The sequence below is a fragment of the Cordyceps militaris genome (genome assembly GCF_000225605.1).
Source record: "Cordyceps militaris CM01 unplaced genomic scaffold CCM_S00002, whole genome shotgun sequence".
Lineage (NCBI taxonomy): Eukaryota > Fungi > Ascomycota > Sordariomycetes > Hypocreales > Cordycipitaceae > Cordyceps > Cordyceps militaris.
This window is the reverse complement of record NW_006271970.1, coordinates 3,384,903-3,412,897: the sequence shown is the minus strand read 5'-3', so window position 1 is coordinate 3,412,897 and position 27,995 is coordinate 3,384,903. Positions and strand designations below refer to the sequence as shown.

The 27,995-nt window shown below is 53.8% G+C and overlaps 10 protein-coding genes across 10 annotated transcripts in view; 4 read left to right on the top strand and 6 right to left on the bottom strand.

The window, feature by feature from the left end:
• CCM_03007 (kinetochore protein spc24) overlaps nucleotides 1–192 on the bottom strand; it is a gene marked incomplete at both ends in the record, with an annotated part of 777 nt that extends 585 nt beyond the window's left edge. Inside the window, one exon of the mRNA XM_006668159.1 lies at nucleotides 166–192. Coding sequence (XP_006668222.1) covers nucleotides 166–192 — 27 coding nt within the window. The remainder of the gene's footprint in view (nucleotides 1–165) is intronic.
• Nucleotides 193–920: 728 nt separating this feature from the next.
• CCM_03006 (mitochondrial membrane fission protein) lies at nucleotides 921–1,630 on the top strand (the record flags this gene model as incomplete). Its single annotated transcript, XM_006668158.1, has 4 exons — nucleotides 921–939; nucleotides 1,046–1,064; nucleotides 1,153–1,246; nucleotides 1,301–1,630. The coding sequence occupies 4 exons, from the start codon at nucleotides 921–923 to the stop codon at nucleotides 1,628–1,630; spliced, it is 462 nt and encodes a 153-aa protein (XP_006668221.1).
• Nucleotides 1,631–2,697: 1,067 nt separating this feature from the next.
• Nucleotides 2,698–4,652, bottom strand: CCM_03005 (cell division control protein 3; the record flags this gene model as incomplete). The annotated part of the gene is made up of 4 exons (XM_006668157.1): nucleotides 2,698–3,333; nucleotides 3,399–3,865; nucleotides 3,915–4,175; nucleotides 4,274–4,652. 4 exons carry the CDS (start codon nucleotides 4,650–4,652, stop codon nucleotides 2,698–2,700), a joined length of 1,743 nt encoding a protein of 580 aa, XP_006668220.1.
• A 2,730-nt stretch (nucleotides 4,653–7,382) lies between these two features.
• CCM_03004 (ferrochelatase precursor) lies at nucleotides 7,383–8,757 on the bottom strand (the record flags this gene model as incomplete). The annotated part of the gene is made up of 3 exons (XM_006668156.1): nucleotides 7,383–7,837; nucleotides 7,901–8,474; nucleotides 8,536–8,757. 3 exons carry the CDS (start codon nucleotides 8,755–8,757, stop codon nucleotides 7,383–7,385), a joined length of 1,251 nt encoding a protein of 416 aa, XP_006668219.1.
• A 444-nt stretch (nucleotides 8,758–9,201) lies between these two features.
• Nucleotides 9,202–11,249, top strand: CCM_03003 (DSB repair complex subunit Ku70, putative; the record flags this gene model as incomplete). The annotated part of the gene is made up of 3 exons (XM_006668155.1): nucleotides 9,202–9,267; nucleotides 9,336–9,944; nucleotides 9,993–11,249. 3 exons carry the CDS (start codon nucleotides 9,202–9,204, stop codon nucleotides 11,247–11,249), a joined length of 1,932 nt encoding a protein of 643 aa, XP_006668218.1.
• Nucleotides 11,250–11,674: 425 nt separating this feature from the next.
• On the top strand, nucleotides 11,675–14,400 carry CCM_03002 (Fungal transcriptional regulatory protein; the record flags this gene model as incomplete). The annotated part of the gene is made up of 3 exons (XM_006668154.1): nucleotides 11,675–12,167; nucleotides 12,223–13,109; nucleotides 13,162–14,400. 3 exons carry the CDS (start codon nucleotides 11,675–11,677, stop codon nucleotides 14,398–14,400), a joined length of 2,619 nt encoding a protein of 872 aa, XP_006668217.1.
• A 373-nt stretch (nucleotides 14,401–14,773) lies between these two features.
• Nucleotides 14,774–16,696, bottom strand: CCM_03001 (Major facilitator superfamily transporter; the record flags this gene model as incomplete). Its single annotated transcript, XM_006668153.1, has 3 exons — nucleotides 14,774–15,348; nucleotides 15,414–15,755; nucleotides 15,820–16,696. The coding sequence occupies 3 exons, from the start codon at nucleotides 16,694–16,696 to the stop codon at nucleotides 14,774–14,776; spliced, it is 1,794 nt and encodes a 597-aa protein (XP_006668216.1).
• Nucleotides 16,697–18,428: 1,732 nt separating this feature from the next.
• CCM_03000 (pentatricopeptide repeat protein) lies at nucleotides 18,429–20,117 on the bottom strand (the record flags this gene model as incomplete). The annotated part of the gene is made up of 1 exon (XM_006668152.1): nucleotides 18,429–20,117. One exon carries the CDS (start codon nucleotides 20,115–20,117, stop codon nucleotides 18,429–18,431), a length of 1,689 nt encoding a protein of 562 aa, XP_006668215.1.
• Nucleotides 20,118–20,476: 359 nt separating this feature from the next.
• CCM_02999 (U6 snRNA-associated Sm-like protein LSM4, putative) lies at nucleotides 20,477–21,180 on the top strand (the record flags this gene model as incomplete). Its single annotated transcript, XM_006668151.1, has 3 exons — nucleotides 20,477–20,725; nucleotides 20,846–20,896; nucleotides 20,989–21,180. 3 exons carry the CDS (start codon nucleotides 20,477–20,479, stop codon nucleotides 21,178–21,180), a joined length of 492 nt encoding a protein of 163 aa, XP_006668214.1.
• Nucleotides 21,181–21,781: 601 nt separating this feature from the next.
• CCM_02998 (fatty acid synthase subunit alpha) lies at nucleotides 21,782–27,473 on the bottom strand (the record flags this gene model as incomplete). Its single annotated transcript, XM_006668150.1, has 3 exons — nucleotides 21,782–21,892; nucleotides 21,954–26,902; nucleotides 26,957–27,473. 3 exons carry the CDS (start codon nucleotides 27,471–27,473, stop codon nucleotides 21,782–21,784), a joined length of 5,577 nt encoding a protein of 1,858 aa, XP_006668213.1.
• Nucleotides 27,474–27,995: the final 522 nt, after the last annotated feature.

Genomic DNA, 27,995 nt, shown 5'->3' with positions numbered 1-27,995 from the left:
GACAGCGACTCGCCCACGCGCGAGACGGCGAGCTTGTCGGGGTTGATGTTGAAGTTGTCAATCGTGTGGCGGATGAGCTATTCAGGGAACGTGTGTTAGCTAACCGGAAAAAAATTCTCCAATGTCGCGCTGGGGTGGGTGTTCGCCGCCCTGGGGTTGGCGTACCGTCGCGGGATCCTCTGAGAGTAGCATCTTGGGCGGTATCAGTCGCGCAGGCCGGGTGGTTGTGTATATTGCGGTAGACTTTCGATGCTTTGTTTGCAGCCGTTTCTGTTACGTTTGGTGCTGCTTTTTGAGGCTCCTTCCCGTCCAAGAAGAAAGAGTTCAAGCTGTCGAGACGTGTCGTTGAACAAGTGCTTTGGTTGGTAAGTAGTGTGGGGACCTAGTTCAACTGTAAACAGTGAAGTCGACCAGGCGACAATTAAAGCCGTCGTGCCCCACTCAATTTCCACGAGTCCAGCCAGGAGCCGTGAAGAGCCGGAAGCTCAGTAATGTTAGTTGGACGGGTAAATTGGCATAAAAAATGAATTGGCGATTAGAGTATGCGGTTTCAGGCTGCCATCTTCGTTTCAATAACCCGGTTCATCAACCAGAACCTACTCTTCCCCAAGGTTCTTCTTGCTCTGTCAAGGCCGTTTCAGTGGATAAGGCCAACGTCATCTGCGCCACAACCGGCCGAGCACCCGCCACACTTTCTTCCCCGACGCCTGTGCCTCACCCAAAAGCTGTCCCATTCTCCCGCGACGTTCCTCGTCCACGAACCCATCTATCCGCTTGCATAAACCTCTCCATTTCCTACTTGTTTCTAATACGACTGTTGTTTTTCCTTTGACGACCTACGATAATCCATCGAACGCATCCAGCGCCGTGCGCCGACACCTCCTACGTCACCGTTGCCAAACTGGCAGAGCGCCACCAGTATGGTTACCGAACTTCCATGTGAGCTGCATCCCCCCCCCCCCCTCCTTCAACGAACGGGCGCCCCCAAGCTGGAGCATGCTTCTCGGAGAACTACTTAGAAGATTATTACTAACTCAGGTATCAGATGCTCTTGATGCGGAAACGTGAGTTTGGCCCGTTCCCTCCCAATTAAGACCCGGCCGATTCCGATGTACTAGAATGCTAACCTGTTGCGATCCGCTTCCTCCCCAGGCCGCTCAACGCCGCAGAGCTCAAGGTCCTGCGCGCGCAGTTTGAAAAGGAGGGGGAAATGGTAGGCGTACAAACAAAATTCAACTACGCCTGGGTACCGTAGCCCACACTCACACATGCATGTTGCTCGTGCTAACGGCATCACCAGGGCCTCGTCAAGTCCGACAACCGCGGCGACCAGCAGCTCGGCGTCCGGCTCCTGTCAGAAATATTCCGCGTCGCCCCCGAGCGCCGCCGCGAGTGCCTCTACTACCTCGCCCTCGGCAACTACAAGCTCGGCAACTACGGCGAGGCCCGCCGCTACAACGACCTGCTCCTCGACAAGGAGCCCGCCAACCTCCAGGCCTCCAATCTCCGCCAGCTCATCGATGACAAGGTAGCCAAGGAGGGACTCCTCGGCGTCGCCATCCTCAGCGGGGTCGGCCTCGCCGCCGGCATCGTCGGCGCCTTCATCATGAAGAATGCCCGGAAGAGGTGAGGAATGTGATTGAGCGAGGACGAGAGGCGGGCAGGCATGGTAATGCAAGAGTGGGGGTAAAATAAAGCACATAAACGGAAAATTCTTGATTTAGTATTGTATTGCTTTCTTTCTGTCACATCACTTCGGCGAATACTGGGCTTATGGGTATCTACAAACAGTGCTGGCGCTATGTGGGAAACAAAGTACCTCCTCTCCTTATCATCTTGTCTTCTTTCGAACATGAATCAGCGGACCGTAACCAATAACTACTTCAGGACAATCTACTTGCGTTAAAGAAATGAGACAAAGACCACATCTTACCGAGTACCTCGGCTTGCGGCCCAGCTCTAGCCATCTTAATGTTGGGCGTGTACGGGTCACGTTGCAAGGGGACAGAAATGGATACCAATGACAATAAAGAAAGCTAAATAACAAACGAATGTTCGCAGAAAGAAACACTGCATCCGGTCCTGCCTAAAAAGAAAACTAAAGTACAATGACTCGACTCCCATGTTCTCAAGCACAAGCTTCCGGCTGATGCGTCAGGTCGTGTTGATAAAACAGTCAATTTCGTTGTACTAGATTATAAAAAGAAACCATAAGTGCGCAACGTCGGGGACAAAACCAATTCGCCAAGAAGACAACCCTCAAATGAAAGCAAACCTGTCCTCCAAGATCTTGAGTCAACCTTTGGCAACAGCTCAAAGCAACAAATATGTAGCGCAAATGATGCACTCGAGAACCCCCTTTGCCTTTTCTCGGCAAGTATTGTCCATTCTCGTGCGGCATTCCCCACTTGTTGTCCTCGTCTGCTTGCGCATATTTGGCATTGCATGACTATTCTGTATAAACACTTTTTCCCCTTCTAACCATTCCCGCAACAATGGTATTTTCGGCTGACAAATTAGATACGGAATCGTGATTAAAATGAAGAAATGGAAGCGGGCCTGAAGAGGTAATGAAAAGACTGAGCAGATAAGGAAATGTATGGCGTAGAGCCTGTGCTGCAAAGGGCATCATGGTACTCAGACATTGGTCGTACAGAGAGCAAGTCGTCACTGAAGCAGTGCTCGAGTACCGCCAGTTTATCGCAGAGAGAAGCCCTTGCGCTTGCCCTCCTTCTCAAGAGGGCGGCCGCTCTCGACGCGCTGCTTCTTGTCCTCCAGTTCCGCACGTTGGCGGTCGAGCTGCTCCTTCATTTCGCGATGACGAGCATAAAGCTCCTCCTCTGATTGCTTGAGCTTGCTCTCCTTTTCTTGCACCTTTTGCTGGAAGACCATCTTCATTTCAGCCTCCATCTTGGCGAGCTTCTGCTCGTGCAGAGCGCGCTCTTCCTCCTGTTTGACGGCAGGGTTGACCTCTTTAAAGACACTGGGGTCCTGAGAAACGCCCATAGCGATAAGCTTGTCGGTGCGGTAGTTTTCGTAGAGGGTGTTGTTGGTGTGCTCCTTGAGCTCCTCCATGTGGGTGCGGATGAGCATCTGGCGCAGCTTGACAAAATCACAGTGCTCTTCGTTGTCGACCTCAATGGTACCCCAGGGGTAATGACGACCACGGACGGCACGTCCATCAGGCGTCTTGATCTCGTTGGTGGCACCAACGACGGCGAAGGGGACCTTGGACATGATTTCGTTGTTCTCAGCAATGGTCTCCTCGTCATCGAGTTCGTAGCGGGGGCCCTCGAAGATCTGGATACCGTGGTGCTTGATGTCGGACAGGATCTTGAGTCATGTTAGAATCGAGTGACCTTCAAAGAAAGCATGTGCAAACTAGGACTGGAACTTACTCTGGCCTTGAAGCTGGCGATCTCCTCATCGGTGAGGGTATCAGACTTGGCAATAACGGGGATCAGGTTGACCTTGGTGTGAAGGCGACGCATAACCTCAATGTCAAGGGGCTTCAGAGAGTGGCCGGTAGGCTGGATGAAGAAGACGCAAGCGTGGATTCTGTTGTCAACAATGTTCATGCGGTTGACTTTATTCTCGGCATCGAGATAGGCATCGTAACGCTGGTCAATGTTGTCGGTAATGGGGCGCCAAGACTCGTCATTGTTGACAAAGTCACCGAAACCGGGAGTATCAACAACAGTCAAGCGAAGGCGGACACCGGCTTCCTCAATATCGGCACTGATGGACTGGATGGTAACGGTCTTGGGAATAATGTCGAGGCTGGGTCCCTTGCGCTCCTTGGGAGGGTAGAGAGAGGTGTTGAAGAGAGTGTTCACGAGAGTAGACTTGCCGAGGCCAGATTCACCTGGAGGCTGGTTAGGACTGAGCGAAGACGGCCGTCGACTAAAACTTACCAACAACCATGACGTTGAAATTGAACCCCTTGCGGACACTCTTACGGTGCCACTGGTTAGGAAGGTTGGCAAACCCAACGTAGCCGGTCAGCTTGCGTCTGACAATGTTCCTGGTATCCTGTGCAGGAGCAGAAATGGAGACATCTACAGATGCAGGGTTAGAAGGGTTGTCTCCTTTAGCGAAATCTGCCGGAATATCAAGCTTGCCGTTAGCGGGGGAAGCGGGCGCCATCGTAGGCGGGGAGGCGCTGCCGTTGGTAGCTGCAGAGATTGTTAGCAATGGGTTACAATCAATTGGCCGAAGAAATAGTCATGTAGGTGGAAATGGGCATGTGCATTGGCAATTGGAGGTTCCTGACAGATCTGGTCGCTGGCTTTGTGTGGGATCAAGGGTGGAGTGGCTACTTCGGTCCGGTCAGAGCTTGCTCCATCGGAGTCGAATTTGGTCGAGTCCATTGAGCCGGTGTACAAGTCGTCAAGCGCCATTGAATTCCAAGGCAGCTTCGGCGGCTCGTCCACGTCTAGCATACTCCGGTAGGGTTGAGCGGCGTTTGGCGATGGCGTGGCTGGGTTGGAGCTAGGACACTTGGAGGGAACTGATAGGCTTGAGAATCGCTTGGCTTCTGGCTGCTGTATTGCGGGACTTCCAAGGTCGATTTTGGCCGCGGAGAGGGATTTCTGGTCCAGTTGAACACTTCGAGTGCGATGCCTGACTTGCTGGACAAAATCAAATGGCATGGTAGAGAAAGTACTGCTGGTCCGCTTTGGTGCAATGGGGCGGACGTCCAAAAAAGCAAAGCCAAGAAAACGTAGATTTTGGAATTTGATGGCCAGTGGAACAGTCGTAGAACACGAGGAAGTCGAACGTAGAGAAGTGATGAGAGAAATCCCAAGAAAGCAGCGGACGTTGTGCAGGCCCAACAGCGGCGTGGCGGGAATGAACCAGGAACAGCCCCTATTGCCTTTGCGACTGCCATTCGGCGCGAAGCAGTGTTGTAATTGAAGAAAGAGGTTTCTTACCCATAATTATGTATAAAGAGCGGTCGACCGATTCCTAAGGAATGGTTGGAAAGTACGGCTTCTGGCAAAGTGGTCAGCATTGCGATTGGATCACGAGTGCACATGCGCCATTGCGGTGCTTCAGGGACGAGGCCATCCCGTGCAGAATTGAGCAAGCCTTCTCAGACGGGTATTTTCAACAAGATAGCAACCAGAATGCCACAAGAAAGCTTGGGCCAGGATCATGGTGCGCGATGGCCTCGTCGGAAGGGGGCAGAGAGGCGGATCAGTCTGGGGGGAGCTACCTACCGATCAGAGGATGAGAAACCTGAATGGCAGCTAAGGCGTGCAAATAGAAAACACCAGAGTGACAATCTTCTGGAGGCGAAGCGTCGTGAAAATCGCGAACACGCAACTGAGAAACGAGAGAGGCAGTAGCGATGATGGCGGAAGAACGACGAAAGGAACTGACTGACGTGAGGATCGCGAGAAGGGGGGACCTTTTTGGGGGGGGCTGTTAGTTAGTGATGAATTTGGGGGACAGGAGGTGGACTTTGCGCCTTGGCTGCCCGCCCTGGGACTTCTGCCAATCTGCTTCGCACAGGGCCCTTGCCCGGGGGCGACTACCTAAAGGCATTGGGGCCTGGTTGAGTGGCACCTGGCAAAAGGGGTTTGTGCGGGACTAGCCTTGATTGGCTTAGCTCACTCAGGGGCCAGGTGGGCTGCTTTTGCTGCTTTTGCAGGCCCAGCGGCAGTCGCAAGTACTGGGTACCAGACTTGGGATCCGGGTGCCAGCGATTCGGAGACTGTGAAACCGGCAAATGAGGTATTCTGTACTTGGCAAGGTGGGAAGCTTCCGTTTCCTTGTTGCCCCAAGCTCCCTGGACTCTGGAGCAGCATCTCGGCTCCTTTTTGACCCTTTCACTGGTGCTTGATGCTGCTTCACTTGATGGGTGGCTAGGCATTACTACTAGTTAATTCGTACAGTCTCCAGTCTCAAGTAACAATACCAGCATGCAAAGTCAACTGTGGCCCACTACTGCACTGACGGATTGATACATATTACCAGCGCGAACTTGCCTGGTGTGTGACACTTCGACTGCTCGTAGTCAATGCCGGACCTTTTCCCAGCCTCCTCTTCGACAGCCATCCATTGACTGCGAAATCTTTTGGCGTCTTTGATTTTTCTTTTGATGTTTTACTGGTGCGCATATCCGTACGGATAACTACTGCTGTGCAACTTGCACTGTGGTGGGACGAGCATGCACCTTCCTTGAGGAAAAGGGGCCAAATAGGCACCCGACTGGGAGATGCAAAAGCAAAAAGGGCCGCCTTGTATCTCTTGTTTCTCCTTCTACTTCATCTCATGCTCTCGAGTCATGAACACGACGCCTGCAGTACCACTTCTAGACACATTCTCGATGATAACACTCCGTACTCAACTTTGAACTGGGTCATGCCGATGACGCTTTCCGCCTGCCCGGGACTGTGAGGCGGTTTGACAGTATCCGACCTGGTGCTGCTGGTTGTGCCACCATGTTGTCCTAGCGTCTGCCTGTCGCTCACTTTAGTGCTAATTATACCACCTTGGGATGCAAGCCGTCATCATCACGCGTGCAGGCTGCAAGTATTGTGATAAGACACCAGTACCGGTAGAGCAGTGCATATCGATACGAAGTGGCTTCGTGTTTGGTCGACGTTTCTGGGGACCTTGCCGGGGACATCGCAGGCGAGCCTGACTGTTTCCACTCAACGAATCATGCAAACGCTCAACTACCTACCTAGTATTTACATATCTATCCCATCTTTGACCGCGTATTGTGACCCATCACAAATTATTCACAAGGCGTCATGCTTTCGGACTGTGCATGTGTCCCTATTTTGCCCTGTTTTGCCTGGGCCACGTCTGTAACTACCTATGTGGGTGAATGCCACTAGATGCTGAACCTGGGTACTTGATCCCCACCAACCCGTGGTATGTAACCAACCTATAATCTTCCCCAGTTTATCGCCATATCATAGCGCCAGTGAGTCCGCCAGCCAACACCCCCCTTCTGTCAGGTAGACAGACAGTCCGAACAAAGGCGACAGAGCCACGAAGAGGTCCTCGCGCAGGGGACTGGTTGAAAGTCCAAGCTAGGTGTTGGGGTGCACAAGTGCAAGGTCCAGGGTACGAAGCTCCAGCGTGACGCATGTCACCCTTGAGAAGCCAGCTGTCACGGCTGTCACGAATATAAGCATACACAACCCAGGCGACTCTCGTTTTGGGCTTACGGATTCCTCTGTTTGTCTTTCTCGGGGAGGGACATGTGGTCGGTTGGGCTGAGAGCCCATCTTGACGGTGCGCTGCTCATAGTAAAGTTACACTTAGTCGTTGAATGAAGCAGAGATTCAACAAGTTACTTTTTGAGTGAAGGAAGCCTGTCCGTTATACACATAGATAATACAGGAAAAATGACATTTCTTTTCCTAATGTACAGGGCCCTGTCCTTGAGCAAAGAACCTCTTTGACTCTCCGCAGCGCTCGCTCTTGCACCCAGGGCAGCGCAGGAGCATTTGCTTCGAACAAGCATCGCCGCTATGGAGATGCTGCTTCGCGATATCGGCGAGGGCCTCGATAAAGATGGGGCTGCCATTCAAGCTATCCGCTCGTTTGATGGTATCACTGTGCCCGCTTTCGCCAATGACCTCCTCATCAAGCTCATATAGAGTCTCGATGTGATCCGATGTGAAGGCGATCGGGACCAGGATCATGTCCGTCTGACCACGTGCAACATAACTCGAGACAGTGTCTGCAGTCTGCGGACCCAGCCAGGCGCTGGGACCGACCTGCGACTGCCAACTAATGCGGTATGGGTTGGAGAACTTCAATTCTTGCATTACGGCATAGACCGTGGCGGCGACTTCGCCAGGATATGGATCGCCTATCGACCAGATCAGCAAAAGACGCTCAAGCATTACCTTTCCACTCTCTCATGTATACGAACCTCGATTGACAACAGACATGGGCAGACTGTGAGCAGAAAAGAGAAGAACGACGTCCTTCCGGCGTTCTTCGGGATATTCAGCGAGCTTCGCCTGGATGTTTTGCGCAACTGCCTTGGCCAGACCCGGGTGCACCGGCCAGCGGTCAATTACACTCCAATTGATCGCACCCTCGGTTTCTGCTCTTGTGTTGCCTTCCAACCGGTGGCGCCACTTCCACAGTTCATTGATGCTGCTGCCGGTTGTTGAGCAAGAATATTGCGGGTATTGAGTGAACGCCACAGCTCGACCACCCTTTCCACCGCCGAATCCATCCTCGAGCATTTGCTTATACATGTTTTCGGTGAGAGGTTCCGCGTAGCGGAAAGCGACGTACGGCTTGTGAGGGGCCGTCTCGGGAGAGATTTTGTCGAGAATCTTGCACATCTCGGCGCATTGGTGTTCGGACCACTTTCGGATAGGTGACCCACCTCCAATGGCATCGTATTGCTTCTGAATCTTGGGTGTACGGCGCGCCGAGATCAACGGACCAAGGTAGTTTTGTAATCGACCAAGTGGGATGAGATCGCCGTCGGACTGCGGACAGGTCGGGTCGGGTTAGGGTACGACGGCAGTAGGATGCAGACAAAATGCTTACAAACAGGCGGCTCAGGAAGTCGCCAACCTCAGCCGTGGTTGATGGACCACCCATGTTGAGGAAGACCATGGCCGTTGGGCCCTTGGATCCGGTCGCATTTTGCGTGACTGGTGGCGCTGACGTAGTGGCCAGGTGCCGTCTCTGAAGTGCGATCTGCTGGAAGCTTGCGCTGCTCTTAGGAAGCTTCTGGCACAGCTGCCTCGTCGTTATACGGAGCGCCATTTTCCTGCGACTGCAACTGCTGAAGGGGACAAGCTACAATCCTGAAATGCGAGCTGCAAAACAAAATGTGCAAAGTCGATTTGGAGCTTGGGTTGGTGGTCCGGAGATCAAACCAGCCGACGGCTAGTGCCGAGCTGACAGCGCTGTTACCGAGTTACTTGTACAAAAGTTGTCCAATCGCCACGAGTGTAGGTAGCCGCTAACGTACTGAACGGCCAATCGGCGTCTAGCTAATAATCAATGACGCACGTGATTTCGTGCGAAGTCGCGACGCATTTGGGGCCCAGCGCGCGGTTGCCTTGAGCGACCTCCAGGCAGCATCTCAGGGACCCACTCACTACTAAGTTACCGTGCATGCTGAGCTTCGTTTATAACAAAACTTCTGCTTCTTGCAGACGCGAGTTCTCTCGAAATCGAACATTTATTTGACCAACAAAATAAAAAATGACGGACAGCAATGATTGGAGAAGGGACGAAGAAGACGACGGAGATCAGGAGATTGACGAAACTGTGTGTACTAATCTTCCCTTCCTTGACTGTTCACTGCCACCACCCGCGCATTTGCTTAACGAATACAGTCCTTTAAAACTCAAAAAGATGCCGTTTTGCTTGCGATTGAGGTCAGCGAGTCGATGCTCAGGGCACCGCCGCCATCAGACTCTAAGAAAGCAGACCGGGATAGCCCCGTTCAAGCGGCTTTGAAGTGCGCATACCACTTCGTGGAGCAGCGCATCATATCCAACCCCAAGGATATGATTGGGATCTTACTGTTTGGCACCGAGAAGACAAGATTTCAGCTTGACGAGAATGGGAGAAGTGGCCTGGGATACCCCCACTGCTACCTATTTACCGATCTGGATGTGCCGTCAGCAGATGATGTCAAAGCTCTAAAGTCACTTGTCGAAGACGAAGAGACTGGTGATGATATCCTTAAACCGACTAGGGAAACCGTTTCCATGTCAAACGTTTTATTCTGCGCCAACCAGATATTCACAACGCGCGCTGCCAACTTTGGGAGTCGGCGTCTGTTTCTGGTCACTGACAATGACAATCCGCACTCCTCAGACACAGCCGCCAGATCAGCCGCTGCCGTGCGCGCCAAAGATTTATATGATTTGGGCGTATCTATAGATCTATTCCCCATTTCACACCACGACACTAAATTCGATTTGGCTAAGTTCTACGATGTATGCTCATGTCTCTTCACTCCAGCCATTTGTACTGATCCTTGTTAGGATATTCTATACCGGGACGCGTTGGCCGAAGCAAATCCTCAAGAAGTCGCAATCTCCAGATCAGGGGATGGGCTCAATCTTCTGACCTCTCTCATCTCCAACGTCAGCTCGAAACAAACCCCAAAGCGAGCTCTATTTTCCAACCTACCGCTTGAGATTGCACCTGGCCTGCGAATCTCTGTGAAAGGCTACAATATTATACATAGACAGGCCGCGGCAAGAACTTGCTACATATGGCTGGACGGCGAAAAACCCCAGCTCGCAGTTGGTGAAACTACCCGAATCGCGGAAGACAGCACGCGTACTGTTGAAAAGGGCGAGATAAAGAAAGCCTACAAGTTTGGCGGCGAGTACGTGTACTTTTCTCCCGAGGAGCAAAAGAGCGTCAAGGACTTTGGCAGTCCTGTCATCCGCATTATTGGCTTCAAATCTCGGCGATCAATTCCACTGTGGAGCAGCGTGAAGAAATCGACATTTATCTATCCGAGTGAAGAGGATTACGTCGGCTCTACCAGGGTTTTCACGGCGCTATGGGAAAAACTACTGAAAGATGACAAGGTCGCTCTTGCGTGGTGTATCGTGCGAAGCAACGCGAACCCGGTGCTGACTGCCATTATGCCCTCAAAGTCACAATCTGATGAATACTCGGGAACGCCATTCCTGCCCGCTGGACTGTGGCTGTACCCACTTCCTTTTGCAGATGATCTCAGAGACATTAAACCTCCTGGCAAGCTCGCGCAGGCTTCGGATGATCTCAAGACTCAGATGCGCACCATCATTCAACAGCTACAGCTGCCCAAGGCAATGTATAACCCGACAAAATACCCCAACCCATCGCTGCAGTGGCACTACAAGATTTTGCAAGCACTTGCTCTCGAAGAAGAAGTGCCAGAAACCGCCGAAGACGCGACTCTACCCAAGTTCAAAGCCATTAGCAAACGCGCTGGTGGTTACCTTGAAGAATGGTCAGAGACTCTATCTACCGAGGTCAAGTCAACCACCGAAGCAAGAGCGGTCAAGAGAGAGATTGATGACGAGCTGCCCGAGCGGCCGGCCAAGCGTGGAAGGGGGGCTTCTGCCCAACCAGCCGCGTCTGGTCTGACCTCTGCACAACTGAAAGCTGTCGTGGACGACGGATCAATCTCGAAGATGACAGTTGCGCAACTCAAAGATATTGCAGGAGCAAAGGGTCTGAGCACTAGTGGAAGGAAGGCCGATATAATAGAGAGGATAGAGCAGTGGACAGAAGAGAACTAGGAAGAGGCAGATTTTTGATTAGCTTGTACTTGCTTGTAAAAGAATATACATGTACGCGGAAACGAAAAAAAGAGAAGAACGGAAAAACGCGAAATTAATATCTCCAAGTACATAGGAAGGACGTGAGACTCTCAGCACGTATTCAAGGATTTAAAATTGACGAAACTCGTCTGCTGAGATGTTGTTGTCAAATGTCAGGGCAGGAGCCATGCACACGAAGACTGGACGCGGAAGCGTGACTGTGGCTAAGTGAATCACGCGCCCCACAAGTCTAACTAGTAGCGTTTTTGCGCGCCAACGGAGTTGAGTCGAACCTCGTCAACATGCTTGCGCCGGACGTCGGAGCGCGCCTTCTCCATCCCTAAAGATTCAATCTGTTGTCCGGACATCGACGGTGACTCGAACGCGCGTCGAGCCGGACTACTATGGCGGAATTCCTGGCCTCGTTTAACTTTGGCGCGGCAGAGGAGGAGCCGGTCCGCGACAAAGCTTGCTCGAACCTCGACGAGGTGCTGTCCCGCTTCCGCGATGGATTCGAAGGCAAAGTGACCGAAACACGCGCCGAAAGAATAAAAATCAGCGTCGACATTGGACCCTCAGCAAATTTCACCATTTTCGGGGGCCAAGGTGATAATGTCGACCCCAGCCTAAGCAGAGTCTCTGCCCGCGATGCCCTTGTATCGCAGCCGCAGCAGACCCCGATCACGCAACGTGCCGTATCGCAGGAAATACTCAATGCTATCGGAAACATAGATGGGAGCACATGGTCGATGACGGAGGAATTGCGCAAAACGCAGGGCTGGGTGATGACGTATGCCTGTAACCACTCATGGCAGCAGTGGACACGGCGTGGCAAGGCCACACAGACGCAAGCGATTCTCGATTACAGTCAAAAGGAGCTGGATCCTACGTCCCGAGGTAAGCCAAACCGAAATTCGCAACGGGGACTGAGCCGTCACTGACCGTTATGCAGCACGGCCTGCCTTTGACTGTCGTGGAACGGTGACGATTACCTTTTCCAAAGGCAACAGCGCCATAACTGTGAATTATGCACATACTCCCTTTCATCGGACAGTTGGTGAACAGTACGACTTATTCAAACCGCCACCTCCGCCCCCGAGAGCTGTTACTAAGAAGAAAGCACCCGGATCGGCTAAGAAGAGCGACACGCCTCGCAGGAAACGGGCTGCGACCGGAGCAGATGGAGAACCAACCCCCAAGAGACCAAGGCGACCGAAGAAAGGTGCCAAGAACCAGCTCTCACAGGCTGAGTTGGTTCCAATAACAGAAGGCTTCCCGTCAACCAACGGTAATGGTACGACGGTGACTGCAATCGACGCTGCAGATCATGCTGCCCTCGCCGCTCTTTCGGTAGCGACAGCGGGGGAAGCGCTTCCAAATAACGGCACAACAGGAGCAGCGAAGAACAATACAGCATCGTTGAATGTGTCGCCTGAAGAGGCGGCGCGACGGCGCGAAACGGCTACCAAGAAATTAGTCGAAGCTGGCATCGACCCAGACACGCTCAATGCGGACCAGTTCAGCATCTTCTCTAATCAGTCGCCCGAGGTGCAGAACGAGTCGCTCAACATGCTTGTCAAGTACGGCGCAGAGCGGCTGCACATTGTTCACCCACCGAAGAAGGATAGTCCACGACCGGCTGGGAGCCAGCCTGACGCCGAATCAATAGCGTCTGGCTCCGTCAATCCCAATCGAATTGCAAATCATTCGGCGAGCGAGAATGTTGAAGCAGACGCTTCTGGCGCTGAAGCAAATGGAGCTTCAGAAACACCACGCAAGGCGAAACGTGGGACGAGATCCCGCGTTTTCTGCTTTAATTGCAAGCTCTCGAAATCTAAGGCAAGTCGAAAAAAAAAACCCCCAGCCGAACGAGTATCTAACACTTTTGCAGTGCTCAAAAGAGAAACCTACTTGTAATGTGTGCCAGGAGTCTGGGCTGTCCTGCGAGTATCCAGCGCCCAGACCTAGACATAGCAAGTCTGCTGCTATTGTCACAGAAGATGACGATACCATCATGTCAGAGAACGTTGATGCCGAGGGCGAGGTAGAAGACTCTAGAACAGAAGTTGCTACACAAGCCGAGGACCCTCGCCCGCCATCGATCTATGCCCAAGTTCCTATTGCAAATATGATGCAAATCACCCCGGACGATGAAGGCAATGGATCTCACCCAATCGGAGAAGCAAGCATTCAATCTACAACTACATACGAGAATCGCGCCCCGACAAGCTCGCTGAGTTGGAGCACTGGTGGGCTAGCGCTACCGCAAGGGCGAGTTTACTATCCTCCAGATACGAGTGCCGCTACCAGTGCAGCTACGAGAGAACCGCTGCCAAACAATGCCAGAACTGTCGTGGATACACCTCTGAAAAGATCGCAGCGAGTTCCGAAACCTACGGCAAAGGTCAAGAGTCGTGTGCCGACACCAGTTCAATCTCTCATCGCTTCACCCCCCAATCGTGCAAGACACGAGAGTCCCCTTGAGCGCCATAACCCTAGACGACACGAGGCGCAACCACGCAATCCCCTTGCTTTCGAACGGTCTCCGCCGCCTACTCCATACGGCCAGCCAGCAACTCACCCGCAGTATGCAAGCGACCCGTATCGGCAAAATTCCAGCTATGGTCAAAGTCAAGGAGCGTACCCGCAACTGCAAGCTACTGCACCGGACAGAGTTGCGTATGACCCAGATTCGTACCGCAATCCTGTACCCCCTAGGGCATTCAACCAGCAAGAGCCTCAAGCCCCTGCACGTGCCCCTACTGCTAAGCCCCCATGGCCAAGTCGCGGACAAGATGCTGCGGCGGCGGACACCCTTCAGAGAATTCACGGCTATGGAGGAAACGATAATATAGGTAGTGCAATATTGTCGGCACAGGCGGCAAATCAGCGAGGCAGCACAGGAAGCAACAGCGATGGGGCGCGTGGCGTGATGGCTGCATCGAAGCGCGGCGCCTCACGAAAGTCGTACTCCTCACAGCCTACGCCGCAGCAAGCGCCGGCTATACAGAACCAGCCGCAACACGGACAACAGCCTTGGTATGGATTTAATGGTCTCCATGGTGGCTCTACGACTGGTACACAATCGAACCACAATTGGGGAGGATCTGGCGGCAGTGGCTGGAATTAGCTTCAGTGGTTGGGATCTATCTGCCGAGGCTAACTTTTCTGAGATTCGTGTACATGATTACGGATGAAGGGTGAAAAACCCGGTGATTTTGGGGCTTGGCGTACGCGGTTTGGGTCTGATCTTTTGCTTCGGATGTGTTGTAACACAAGGGATACCAACGCTTCTTCCTTGGTGGAGTAGCTTTTAGCACTGATTCTGATTCTTTGAACATATTCACTTAATTCAAACATTTGGCTCTTATGACGGAAGTCGCTTATAATTGGGTGTATTCAAATCTCAAAATAAGTCAAATGCAACGCTGTCTATGGTATGCTCGTGCAGGCAATCATCTCAACCAACCGTCTGCCCCGTTGAGGGCTCCATGTTCCATTATCTAGTCGGCAAGTGCAAACTTGCTCATGGAGCGTAGTTTGGCACCGAAAAAGTACAGAAGCCAGATGCCAATGATGCCAATGACACTGAGGCCGCCGAGGAGGCTAGTGCCCCGGGCAACTCCCAGATTGCCAAAGAGAGGGTGAGCAAACAAGACACTGCCACAGGCTAGAGCGCTGCGGAAGAAGTCATTGGCTGCAAACAAACTAGCTGCGTACATGGGATAGCTGAGAGGAATGTACACAAAGATACATTGCATGACGACGAAGACAGTCGCGCCGTAGATGGTGATGCCGATTGTCGGCACGATCCAGTGGATTGACGCGCGCGCAGTCCAGGCAAAGAGGAAGAGGCCAATGGTTGGGCCAAAAGCGGCACCGAGAGCAGGAATCAGACGCTCCTCCTGAGCACCGAAACCGTACTTGACGATGCGTGGAGTCAGGTAAAAGTACAAGTAGCAGAAGTAGCCCACAACACCGATGAGGCACGAGATCAAGATACACAAGAAGACGAGACCGATCTGGCCAAGGCTCATGTGATAATAGACAGGGTAGACCAGAGGGAAAACCTCGAAGACTAGTTAATGTGTTAGTGTCGGAATGAATCAATGAATTTTGGAAATCGGGGGATGCTCGACTTACAGGAGTAGTAAATGCCATAGATGATGGCGCTGTAGATCTGGACAAACAAAACAGCGGGATCCTTGAGGGTAATCTCGAGGGGTTTGATGAGTGCCTGGAGGAAGACGGTAGTCATCTTCTGGCTACGCTGATCAATTTCGCTCTGGGACATGAAGCGGGCGTCACCGGTAACCTTGCGAAGGCGCTGGGCGCGCTGAAGCAAGATGGTTGCGCTGCTTGTCTCAGGGAGTAACAGAAGCATGAGGACGAAGATGGGAGCCGAGGCCCAGATGGACTCGTACAGGGACCAGCGCCAACCCATGACCGGTACGGCGTATCCGCTGAGCAGCGGACCCAGAGCAGCTATGACAAAGAGAGCGTTAGCATACGTGCGCAGCAGCACAGGGAAGAGCATCGGGCGACTCACGTCCACAGTAGGCAGCCGAGACCCAAGCCATCATGGCATAGGGAATGGCCATCAAGCTGTACATGTCGCCGAGCGAGGCGCCGCCGGAGGCCAGACACGGGGAGCCAAAGAAGCCCTGGAGGAAGCGCAGGACCATGAGGCCGGCGAAGCTATGCACGAGGGCGGTGGGGATGGAGATGACGACGAAGAGGAACATGGTGGCGATGTAGACGGGGTTGCGGCCGATGCGGGGGATCTCGCTGAGGGGCGAGAAGAGGAGCGGGCCGACGCCGTAGCCGAGGACGTAGAGGGCGAGGCCGAGCGAGGCCTCGAGGCTGCCGACGCGGAACTCGGCCATGACGCCGGCGGTCGAGGCCGTGTAGATGGCCGACGTGGTGTAGACGACAAAGGTGTAGAGGCAGATGACGAGGGCGATGGCGTTGCGCTTGCCGTCGGACCAGTTGTGCGGGTCCGCCTGGTCGTCGGTGTAGTACCAGTCGACGAGGATGGCGCCGTCCTTGGTCTGCCGCGGCGCAATCGGGATGGACCGCGTCTTCTCGACGTGGTGCAGCTCGTCGGCCTCGAGCGCCGCCGACGTGATGTGGTTGATGCCGGAGCGGTGCGACGGGATGTGGGCTAGAGGCGCCGGGGCGGCGGCGGCGGCGACGGTGGAGGTGTCGTCGCCGTTGTCGTCGCTGCCGGCATCCTCCTCGAGAGTCGTGGCGGACTGGGCCGTCGCTGATTTGCGCCGGGCGGCGGCGGTGTCGCCGTGCAGGATGTTGGCGTAGGCTTCGGGCAGCTGGAAGTCGGGCTTCTCTTCCGGGTACTGGAGGTAGCGGTTGCCAGTGACGAAACGGATGAACTGGCCGATGGCGGCATCGCGGATGATGTCGGCCATGTCGATGAGAAGTTGAAGGCGGTTCCTTGCGTCTTTGAACTGGTGATGGATGACTGCAGCTTGCTATAAGAAGTCTATGGGCCTGACAAGTGACTTTTGGCCAAGCGTACAAAGTACCAAGGTTGTCGGCAAGGGATAACTGTTTAATACCGATGCAGGTATACTTATTGGTGATGATTTGTATATTCATTCACGTACAGGAGGCGAAGTCTGTATACTTATAATACACCAAGGCACCCCCATCTTGTCTCGGCGAGCGGGTAAGGCTCCGGGCCATAGAACCTCTAAGAAAATAAATAAATCAAAACTGATAGCCCCGATATGTCAGCCCAATCTGATTAATCAAGAGTAGATTTAAGATCCGGGCTGCGGCGGAGTTAGTTTGACTGGCGGTGTTAACAGCAGAAGGGACTGTTCATCTTATAAATCCGACCGTGAAAAGGGAGAAAGAAGAAAGCCACAGTGGGCTAGCGTGGGAAACGTGCCCGAGCTGGACAAGGTTGCGGCATATCAGTGCTAAATTAATAATATCAAGAGGCTCTTTGTTGTCGGATGTTGGATTACCAACCAGCAGTGGAGCTCGTTGAGTCAAACCACAACACACGTTGGTTGCGGAACTGGGATCCTCCTTTTTAAACTCATCCGCTATTAGCGCTGATCTCTAGTTGGAATCTTTAATTGTACAGCTTTGGTATTTTTGATTCTGAAACGTTGAGTTGCTTGTTGGCTGAGTCCTTGGAACACAAGTCGTTGGTTCAACTGAATCAACCATGAGAATAGGCAGCGTGGCCCGAGACACAAGCAATATCCCATATAAAGTGTCATTTTATCATTAAAATGTACATGTCCGCAAGATGAACCAGCCCAAAAATAAAATAAAAAATCACGGTGACGTCTGACGCCATCCCACGCCTTGGGCCTAGCTTAGGCGGCGGGCTAGGGACAAGCCACGCAAACAAACCAATTGAAAGTGCAATGACCGCGGCCCATCTAATAAGGAATGGTGTGCGAATCGACAGCCTGGTCACTCTGGATCGCGATGGAACGAGCCTGCGCACGCAACTATACCGCGACACGATTTTTGATAAGTAACAATTCACGTCTACATGCCAAGTTTGGCTGCTGCTTTGCAGCATATATGATATTGCTTCATGGCTGAACCAGGGATGCTGGTGGACAAGCCAATGTTGGGAATAATCGTCGATACATCTTATTCTAGGGCAAGTTCGCATCACAGGGCGCGCCAACTTGAAGCAGCGAGGGCCAGTCATTTGCGCATGCTCCTTCTTTTGCAACTTTGAGCGTAAAGCAATGAATTATCTTCTAAAAAAAAACGCCTCAAAAAGTCCCCAGAGATTTGCGTCGTTGCCATTCGGTCCCTCGCCGCTTCCCATCCCAATAGCAGATGCCCGGACATAGTCGGACGAGTCGGTTCCACAAACGCCGGTCAAGTGTTGCCAATCGCCGTCTCGAGATTAAAACCCGAGCGGCACGGATATAAGAGTAAAATAATACAATAATAATAATACACATTGGGCTGTCTAAGTAGAAGATGAACAAGGCGCAAGAGTAGGCTGGGGCTCTCTTTCGCTCACTTGGCGAAGCTGGCCAAGTAGCTGGCTGTACCTACAACCCCCCCCCCCCTGGCTCCTTTTCTTCAGAGCGCTGACAGTCCATTTTGGCAATTTTGATACATGTGCCAATTTGCGAAACTTGTCAAAAGAAGCAGCGACTAGGATGGCTGTTCTATTTGCGGTTGTAGCAGCACCTCATCCAGCTTCTCCGCAAAGAGCCGGCCCTCGTCCGTCCTGCCGTCCTTGACCAGCTCCTCGGCCGCGGCCCTGAGCTTCTGCGCAATCATCCGCCGCGGCTCCTCGCCCTCTTGCGCACGAAGCTCGTCCAACAGGCGGTCGCGCAGCCCTGCCGCCGCCTCCGCGCGCCCGTCGTCGCCGCCGTAGTGCGGGAGCAGCCGCAGCATCACCTCGAGCGGCGGCCACCGCTCGCCGCACAGCTGCTCGTAGCGCGCGTGTAGGTCCAGCGCGAGCGGCACGTCGGACGCCAGCAGGTGCGCCGTGATGGCGGCGTTGACGAGCCGCGGCGGCGCCAGCAGCTTCTCCTCGGCGTCGGCGGTGGTGGCGGTGCGCAGCCACTCGTTGAGCTCGGGCGCACGGCGCGCGGTGCCGGCCGCGGCGACAAGGCGGCGGGCCGCGGCCTTGGTGACGGGGACGCCGCTGGTGTGCATGATGCAATGCAGGCGCGTCGCGGCGCCAAGGTCGCCGTCTTGGATGAAGGCGTCGACGAGGCTGTCGTAGTGGTAGTCGTGCAGCTTGGTCCGCTGCGCGAGCATGTCCAGCGCCTCGCTGGCCAGCGCCGTATCGGCCTGCCGCGAGGCCGTGTTGAGCACGTTTTCCACGACGCCGTCGGGAGGGGTTACCTTGCCGCTGCGCACCATTGTGTTCCACCCCGCGAGCGTGCCGGGATAGTGGAAAGCGGCGCTGCACACGTCGAGGGCATAGAGCTGCAGCGCGTCCAGGCCGTCGGTCGACGCCAGCGACAGCCGGGCCACCAGTATGTCCATCATCTCGTCCACGAAGCCCATCTTGCCAAACACAAACACAAAGATGTCGTAGATCCACGGCTCGACCCGTGCGCTGCTCGCGTGCAGTCCCATGAGCGTGTCGTAGGCCAGCTCGTACTGCTCGTCTCGGAGCAAGGCCACGGTCAGCGTCGGCTTGTTGTCTGGCCAGTCGCAGGCGCGCGCGTGATGCATAATCTCGAGCATGGCGGCGTAGTTGGGGTGCACCATGAGGGACTCGAGAGCCCCGGTGTAGAAGGCCTGCGTTGGCTCGATGCCCTGCTGCGCCATGTCCTTGATGAGGGCCACGAGCGCGGTGCCGCTGTTTTCCGGATCCCCCATCGTGTCCACGATGCACTCGTACAGAAACGCCGTCAGGCGCTGTCGGCGCTGCACGACCAGATGCCTGACAAGATGTACGATGCGCTTGTGCCTGTCCACAGTGGATGTTGTAGATATCCAGGGTTGTTCGCGACCGCGCAGCGTATGTAGGTGATCCGTCAGCTCGTCGATGGATGCTGCGAACAGGATCGCATCGCTGGGCGGCGCCTTGCTTGTAAGGACTTTGATCTGCCTCGGCGCCGGCGTCGTCGATCCCGGTCCCGGCGGCCCCGGCCCCGTCCTCAACATGCCCTGAATATACGCGTCAATTGTCGTCGACGCTTCTGCGCTGTACGGTCGGCGCTGTATCGTCGTTGAACTCGAAGCTCCTCGTGGCAGCTCGCAGCGCAGCGCACGCGAGCGCGCACTGGTCGGTAATCGCCTAGCATGCCGCACAATTGTCCTGTCAAACGAGGGGCAGAGGCAGCGCCAAAGGCCATCGTAGATGATCGAACTGCGCTGCATAATTCTCTCTGATTTCCCGCAGCTATCCCCCTTCCCCGAGGTTGTCAAAGAAATCGATGGTTGTGCAAAGGAGGCCGTTAATTAGTTGGCACTGCACTTTTGGCTTTGGCTTTGGCTCCACGGAAGGCTTCCGCAGTTACCAACCGGGGCAATGCAACTGGCGAGGTTCTGCGCTAGACTGAACCAAGCCCACCACCATCTTGCAGTCTCCCTCCAAGCAAGTGACCTCAACAGCACACAGCTCCCGATCAACATCAAGCTACACCGTTGCCCGCACACCATTGGGCTTGCATTTCACGTTGCCACATTTATCCGGAATATACACAGCTACACACACACAATGGTGCGGATACTCTACGATGGCAGGCCCGCGCACGCGATCGCTGCGCGCATCCCACTGCGCTGTCTTGCTCGCTCGCCTTTTAGCATCTGCCTTCTTTCTTGCTAACGCGCTTGTTTCCCTGCAGCTTCCTCTCGGCCTGCTCAACGCCGCCCAGGGCCACCCGATGCTCGTCGAGCTCAAGAACGGAGAAACCCTCAACGGACACCTTGTCAACTGCGATACGTGGATGAACCTCACACTGACACAGGTTGTCCAAACAAGTCCTGTACGAATCCCACTACGCAACCTGGCGCGCACATGAACAAATGATTCACACAAGCTCGGACCTCTCTTGCGATACCGCCTTGTCCACCCCTACCGAACACACTGCTGACCATACCTGCAGGAAGGAGACAAGTTTATGCGCCTAAAAGAGGTCTACGTCAAGGGCAACAACGTACGAGACGTCCCAATCTGCCCCTACCCGATTCTGCGCTGCCCACGAAACAGGAATGCTAATTCTGCCGCCCCCTCGGCCTCTCCTTACAGATCAAGTACCTACGAGTTGCTGAAGAAATCATCGAGCTTGCCACCGAGGCGCAAAAGAACCAGCAGGGCAACTTCCGCGGCGGTCGCGGCGGCCAGTCAAGAGGAGACCATGGCGGTCGTGGAGGCGGCGACAGGGGACGGGGAGGCCGTGGCGGTGGCCGTGGTGGGCGAGGTCGCGGTCGCGGACAGTGAGCGGGGAGACAAAACCCGACATGAATCCTGCAACAGAAAAAAAACGTCCTCTTTACTCGTCATCAACAGATTTAGAAAGTGCTGGTGCATTTTACTTTTGGGATATTCACCAGATACATATTTTTAGCGTCGCCTTTTTCTCATGAGTATGGGGCCCTCTCTGATCACTCTGATACCCCCCCCTCTATCAGAGTCCATGACGGAGAAGGATGGGTTGCTAAAACAACTCCGTCAACTACCTACCTATGATTGACGGCTCATTTTCAGCTCGGAAAAGTGCATAGTTGTGACTGAGGCCATCACAGGCTAGGCAACGAAAGAGTGAAGACCTCAAGTAATACAAAATAAAATCGAAAAGGCCATGTCACGATGACTCCTTGTCTCCGCGGTTGTGTACTGTTAGGTAGATTTCGTGATACAATACTGAAAGCACCAGATATACATAGGCATAGCCAAGATAAGACGAAGGTATATATATTAACAGGCTCTATTATTATCAATTTACTCATGGGATCTCGGAATTCTAGCAACGCGTCATGAAACGCCTCGTTTCATCGTGCAAAATAAAACAAGTCCTTCAACATCAGTTTACAACTTCCCTTTAGAAACTCGCAACAGCAACGGCAATAGCCTGGGTATCCGAATGCGAGATGGAGAGGGATATGTCCTTCACGCCAGCCCGTTTGGCAGCGGAGGCGGCATCGCCGTGAAGCTGTAAATATGTGTTAGCTGATTCATGTCTACCGCGAATCATTGAGCACCATGCAACTTACCGAAACCTTGGGCGCGCCAGTGTCGTCCCGGGAGATTTCAATTTCCTTCATGGCGGCACCGGCGCCCTTGCTGCTGACACCGAGCGACTTGAAAACGGCTTCTTTGGCGCTCCAGCGACCAGCGAAGGAGCTTTGGGGGCTAGGAGCCTTCAGGCAGTACGCAATTTCACTCGCGGTAAAGTTGCGCTCGATAAAAGTGTCATTTTCCACGTTGATGGCAGCAATGTCCTCAACATCCACGCCGACTTTGCTGTTCTGACTCGCCACTTTGCGAGCAAGCGTCTCCATGACCTGCTGAGTCTCCTTGGCTTGTGTAGAAGAAACAGCCTTCTCAGACTGCTTCATGAAGTTAGCGGCAAAGGTGAGGTCAGACGTCTTCTTCTCAGTAGAAACACGAGCGTCAGGGTTGAGGAGTACAGAGCTGAGCTGCTCGTCCGTGTAAGGAGCCTTGGACTTGGCAACGAACAGGCTGTTGTTGATGAGACCGTTGTGGAAGAAGCGGTACGCCTTCTTCTGGCGAGCCTCAACCTTGGCGCAATACTCGTCGTAGGTGTGCTCATCAAGAGTAGCAAAGAGGTACTTGGGGTGGACACCGATAGCCTGAGCACCCTTCTGGCCGAACCCAAACGAGGTAACGGAGAAGGCCTTGATGCCGTCGGTCTGAATGCTGCGGCTGGGGTAGAGAATCATGTCGAAATCTTCCATGATAGGGTCGACATTGTCTGCATTGCGGTTGCCAGGAACTAAGCCCGTGCTGAGGACTTGCAGGCAGCCGTTCAACATCCAGGCACCAGCAGCACCCTTGGGGTGACCAGTGAGGTACTTCTGGAAAATACCCAAGACCGCGTTGCCCTCGGAGCGGCCAAGATGACGCAGCTGCTGACAGATGACAGATGATTCATTCTTATCGTTGGCCTTGGTGGAGGTTCCGTGGAAAGAAGCAACACCGAGATCATCGATGGTCAGGCCCCAGGTAGCAAGAGCGCCACGGAGAGGAGCGATGCTGGGGTCGCTCTTCCAGAAGTTGTTGCCCATGCTACGCAAAAGTTCCTTCTCTTGGCGGATCGCTTCTTTTTCAATGTGCTGAACGCGCTCATATGCATATTCCTTCTCGTCAAAGTCGCCCTGTTGAACCTTCATGGCGCTAATCTCGTCATGAATATACTCAAGCTCCGATTCTTGCCATTGCTTGATCTGCTTCTTGCGGCGCTCTATCTGGCGACGGCGGTAGTCAATGTCGAGGAGAGGCGAGGGGAACTTGCCAGCATGCTCACGGGCAGTCGTGAGAACACCCTGGCCAGGAGCAGGAACGGAACGACCAATCTTGTCAGAGGCAGTGGTAGTGAGCGCAAGGATACCGTGGATGGGAACACCCATGTCAAGAGCAAGCTTGGCAGTCATGATAACCTGGACACCACAGCCCTGAGACTCCATGAAACCGTTTCTGGTAGTAGTGGTGGGACGAGACATCTCCTTGGGCGTGCGGCCATGGGCCATCTCATCAACAGTATTGCTAGTGGCTTTCATGTTGGCAAACTCATAGGAGCCTTCCTCACCAAAGTCATCAAAGCCGCCGACGAAGCAGACACGAGCCTTTCCTTCCATGATGGTCTCGTAACCAATGTCGACTGACTCAACAGCGGTAGCGCAAGCGCCAACAGGGGTCTTGATGGGACCGGATGAAGAGATAAGCAACATGTTGACCCAGGCGGCCATGGTGTTGATGAATGACTCCTGGAGAATATCGTTCTGCAGAGGCTGGTCAAGATAACGGTCTTTGTGCATACCGCGAAGCGCAGTAGTACCACCCATCCCAGAACCAACGCAGTTGCCGACCTCAGAGACATGAACATACTTGTAGAACTCATAGGGGTCAGTAATACCACTGGATAGCAGAGCCTCAGCAGTAGATACGAGCAGGAACAAAGTGACAGGGTCAACCTGATCGATAATGTCATCAGGAATGCCGTATCGCTTGGCGTCCCAGCCGGTGGGGATCTGACCAGCTACCAGGCGGTCGAAACGGAGCGCTTTGGGGATCCAGAGAGAGGCTCCCTTCTTTAGGCGGATGAGATATTCGCCGCTCTCGGGAATCTCAAACACCTCAACCTTGTCGGCGTGTTCACGCTTGAATTCCTCAGCAGTCTCTTTGGAAGATTCAAAGGGTTCGAGATCCTCCTCGATAACGACTTCATGGAGAAGCTGCTTCTTGGTGGGGTCATATCCAGCGAAAAGCTCGGGTTCAATCAGGCGGATACCAGAGTGGTCCAGAATGAACTTTTCATACTTGGCCTTGATGTCCTTGTCGTCAACAGGCTCGCCAGTCTTGGCATCGACCCAGCCAGCGTAAGGCTTGCCCTTGATGGGGCCGTTGTGATTCTTGATGAGACCCATGATCCAGGCCATCTCAACACAGCCCTCCAGAGAGAACTCGCCAAAGGCTTCCATCTCCCATCGAGTGCGCGAGTTACCCCAGGGACCAACTTCCGCGAAACCGGTGACGACGACAACCTTCTCGAGATCGACCATGCCCTTGAGCTTGTCATTGAGGGGAGCGACCTCGTCATCCCAGTCAGGTAGAGGAGGGAAGTCGAATTTGATGTTCGCACGAGGATCGATTGTCTTCTTCTTGTAGAGAACCTCGGATTCAGCGCCATTGACGATGGTGTTCTCAATAGCGCTTTCCTTGGTCACAGCCCGGCGGATCTCGCTTGTCTCCATGATATCCTTACGGAGCTTCGTCATGGCCTCATTCAGGTTGGGAATGAATTGCAAACCACCGTTCAGATCAGCGAAGACAGGCTCAGACTGGCAAAGATCAACGATGGTAGGAGACATGAGTCCGAGCAAATTGAAAGCCATCTCCTGCTGAGAGAAGGTGCGGACACCGAAAGCCTCAACACCCTCAGCAACGATGTTGTTGCCCGACATTAGGCCCGTACCACGAGTCCAGCCAATGACAGCACCGCAGATCGTGAGGTAGTTGGCCCAGCTCTCAGAATACCATCTGTTGAAGAGGGTCTCCAAACCAAGCTTGGACTCTGAGTATAGACCGTCATTGCCAAAGGTACCATGGTTGGGAGATAGAGGAAGAACAACCTGGGCAGGACGGGTCTCAAAGCCACGTTCAGCTTTTTGAGCCTTAACGCAACCAAGAAGACGGACAAGGTTGGTGAGCATGATACGGTGAGCGAGCTCAGAGCGCGAGTCGACGCTGTCGATCTGGCGGCCATTCTCAGAGATGGCTGCAAAGGGCACAATGTAGTCAAGATCCCAGCCCAGGCCATTCTTGGGGTCATAAATGTAGTCGATGAGGGCTTCGACGTCCTGCTTGCTGCCCTGGTTGAAGGGAACAACGACAACCTGAGATCCACGAGAGCCATAGCGAGTGTACATCGACTGGTAATACTCGGTGACTTCCTTGGAAAAGCGGCTAGTGGTTACAACGACGCGGGCGCCACCGCTGATGAGACCCTGGAGGACCTCAGCACCAATGGAGCCGGCGCCAGCACCAGTCATAAGAACATGCTTGCCAGTGAAGGTGACACCAGAACGAGCAGCTTCCTCGAGGCAGTCGAGGTAGACAGAAGTAAGCCTTTTACTGTAATCCCAGCCATGGAGAGACTTCTTCTTGAGATGGAGGAAGGGAATGGTCTCAACGCGGCCCTTATTGTTGCTGCTGCCCTTGAGGGAGGCAGCCTTGCGGCCCTTGGCGGATTCCTTCGGAATGATTTGGCTTTCATTCATGCCAAGAGAGCGAAGCACATCACCGTACAGGCTCTTGATCTCAAGCTGGGAGGTCTTGGACATCTTGTGCTGCTGCTTGATGAGCCTGTAAATGCGCTGGAGATCGCTCTGGACCTTGGTGCGGTTGCCGTACTCGGAGATCTTGCCACCCTCAGCCATTTGTTGAACGTAGTGTTCAAGCTTTCTGCAGCTGGCACGAGGAACTTCCTCGTAGTTGAGGTTGCCACGAGCATCGACGGTGGTGCGAGGGCCAGTAGGCACAGCGACATCCTTGTAGTGAGGGGCAACATTCAGAACGTCTTTGCAGTTGTCAATGAGCTGATACCCCAGTTCTTTGGCAAGCTGGTATGTTTCGCCTCGCTCGGCGGGACAGTTGTCGATGTGGTACTGCATGAAGTCGAGCAGTTTGGGGTTGGATTTGTTCATGATGCGAATACACTGGCTGACAATTTCACGGTCAACAGTCTGGAGTCTACCAAAAATGATCTCATAATACATGCTGAGACCATCTTGGCGAGCCCAATTCCACGAAGAGTCGTATATGCGAGCCTTGAGTGGGCTGAAGACAGGCTCAATACCCGAGGCATAAAAGTCGCCATGTTCGGCAGTCCAGAGGTCGAGCTGCGCCTGCAGCACTTTTTCGGACTGTTGAGAGTCGATGAAAGCCTTGTCGCCAGAGCGGAGGTCCATCTTGAGATAACGAGCAAATAGCTCGAGCTGCTGCTTGAATAGAGCGCGCTGATCCTTGGTCAGGGCATCGATGGCGGCGGGATCCATCATCATACCGGCGCCACCACCGCCACCAGCATCGGCGGCAGTAGTGCTGGTGAGACTGAAACCGGCGTTGGTAGCGTATTTCTGAGTAACATCGTCGAGAAAAGCCTTGGCGTCGCCTTCAGCACCGAGACGGGCAGCTGGCTCCATGGTGAGCGCAAGTAGCAGAGCCCCGTCCTGGCGACCAGAAGCAAGGCCCCATCTTGTTTCAAGATACTTGCGAGCAGCTGTGATATTGAAGCCACCGGGCATCTTGGAGGAAATGAGACGGGCGATAAGAGACTGCGAGACCTTGCCCAGATTGCCGTCGAAGGTAGGCTGAAGCGATGCGCCCAGCTCATCTAGGGGTGTATCTTCGGGCTTTTCGGGAGTAGAGCCAAATTCTTTGCCAAGATCGCCGAGAATCTCATTTTGTAATGTCGACTTGCCTGAACAGAACTGTTAGTACTGAGGCACCTGTTGTGGCCGGGGAGACAACATACCGCCAACCAAGTCCTTGATTGCCTTGCCGAGGGGAACATCAAGTAGGGGCTTCTTCAGCTTTTGCGCAATGAGCGCGCGGACAATGTCGACAGCCTGCACAGGCTGATCGGGAACCTGGGCTGCCGGGCCGGCACCGGGGGGAGGGGCGGCGGCGGCGACGGGGGCGGCAGCGGTAGGCGCAGCTCCTTCGGACGCTCCGGCAGCGGCAGCTGCGGGCTCTGGCTCATCCTCTACCGGGTCAACGTCGTAGTAGATTTCCTTTGCATCCTTGTTGTAGCAAAGAATCTGTCTCTGCACGGATTTGGCTGCATCGTAGGCTTCATACTTGGAGGCGAGGGTACGCTTGGCCATGACACCAAGGGTGTCGGCCGGACCAATCTCTACCACGCGCTCCGCCGTCCTCTCGCCGAGGAAGACGTCCTGTGTTTCAATCCATCTGACAGGCGAGGCAAACTGGTAGGCCAGAAGCTCGATGAGCAGGGTGTGGGAGAGTTCTTGTTCGACTTCGGGACGCATGTTGAGAGAGGTGGGAAATAAACAGCCGAATGCGTAATGAAGTATGTATAGAGAACTGGGTCGAAAGGGTAGTTGGAAGCTGCTGTTGATTGCAAAGACCAGCACGCGCCGATGCTGCGATGTATAGTGTTCGAGAGGGAGAAATATTAGTTAAGGGTCCCGCGCAACCCAGCTTGGAGCGGCAGCTTTGGAGAGGCGATTCCAATGCTGGTGGAAGACAAAGGTATGGATTGGTAGGGAGGAGAATGAAGAAGCCTGATGCAAGTATTATGATGTAGGATAAGAAAAGTACAAGAGAGTAACAATATCTCCCAGGCAGGATGGTACGCGATGGGCAAAATTTTGGGAGGGACGAGACGGAATCAAACGGAGTTTGAGCATAACTACCTAGGAGGTAGCAGGCCTTGCCTTGGCTGGGTGGTGGCTGTCAGGCGGTGCGGATTACAGCGGCTTGGATTGTTGAACTGGGAGACCCACATAGCCGTCCCCAAGGAGAGCTTCTGGTGGAATAAAAAATTGGGG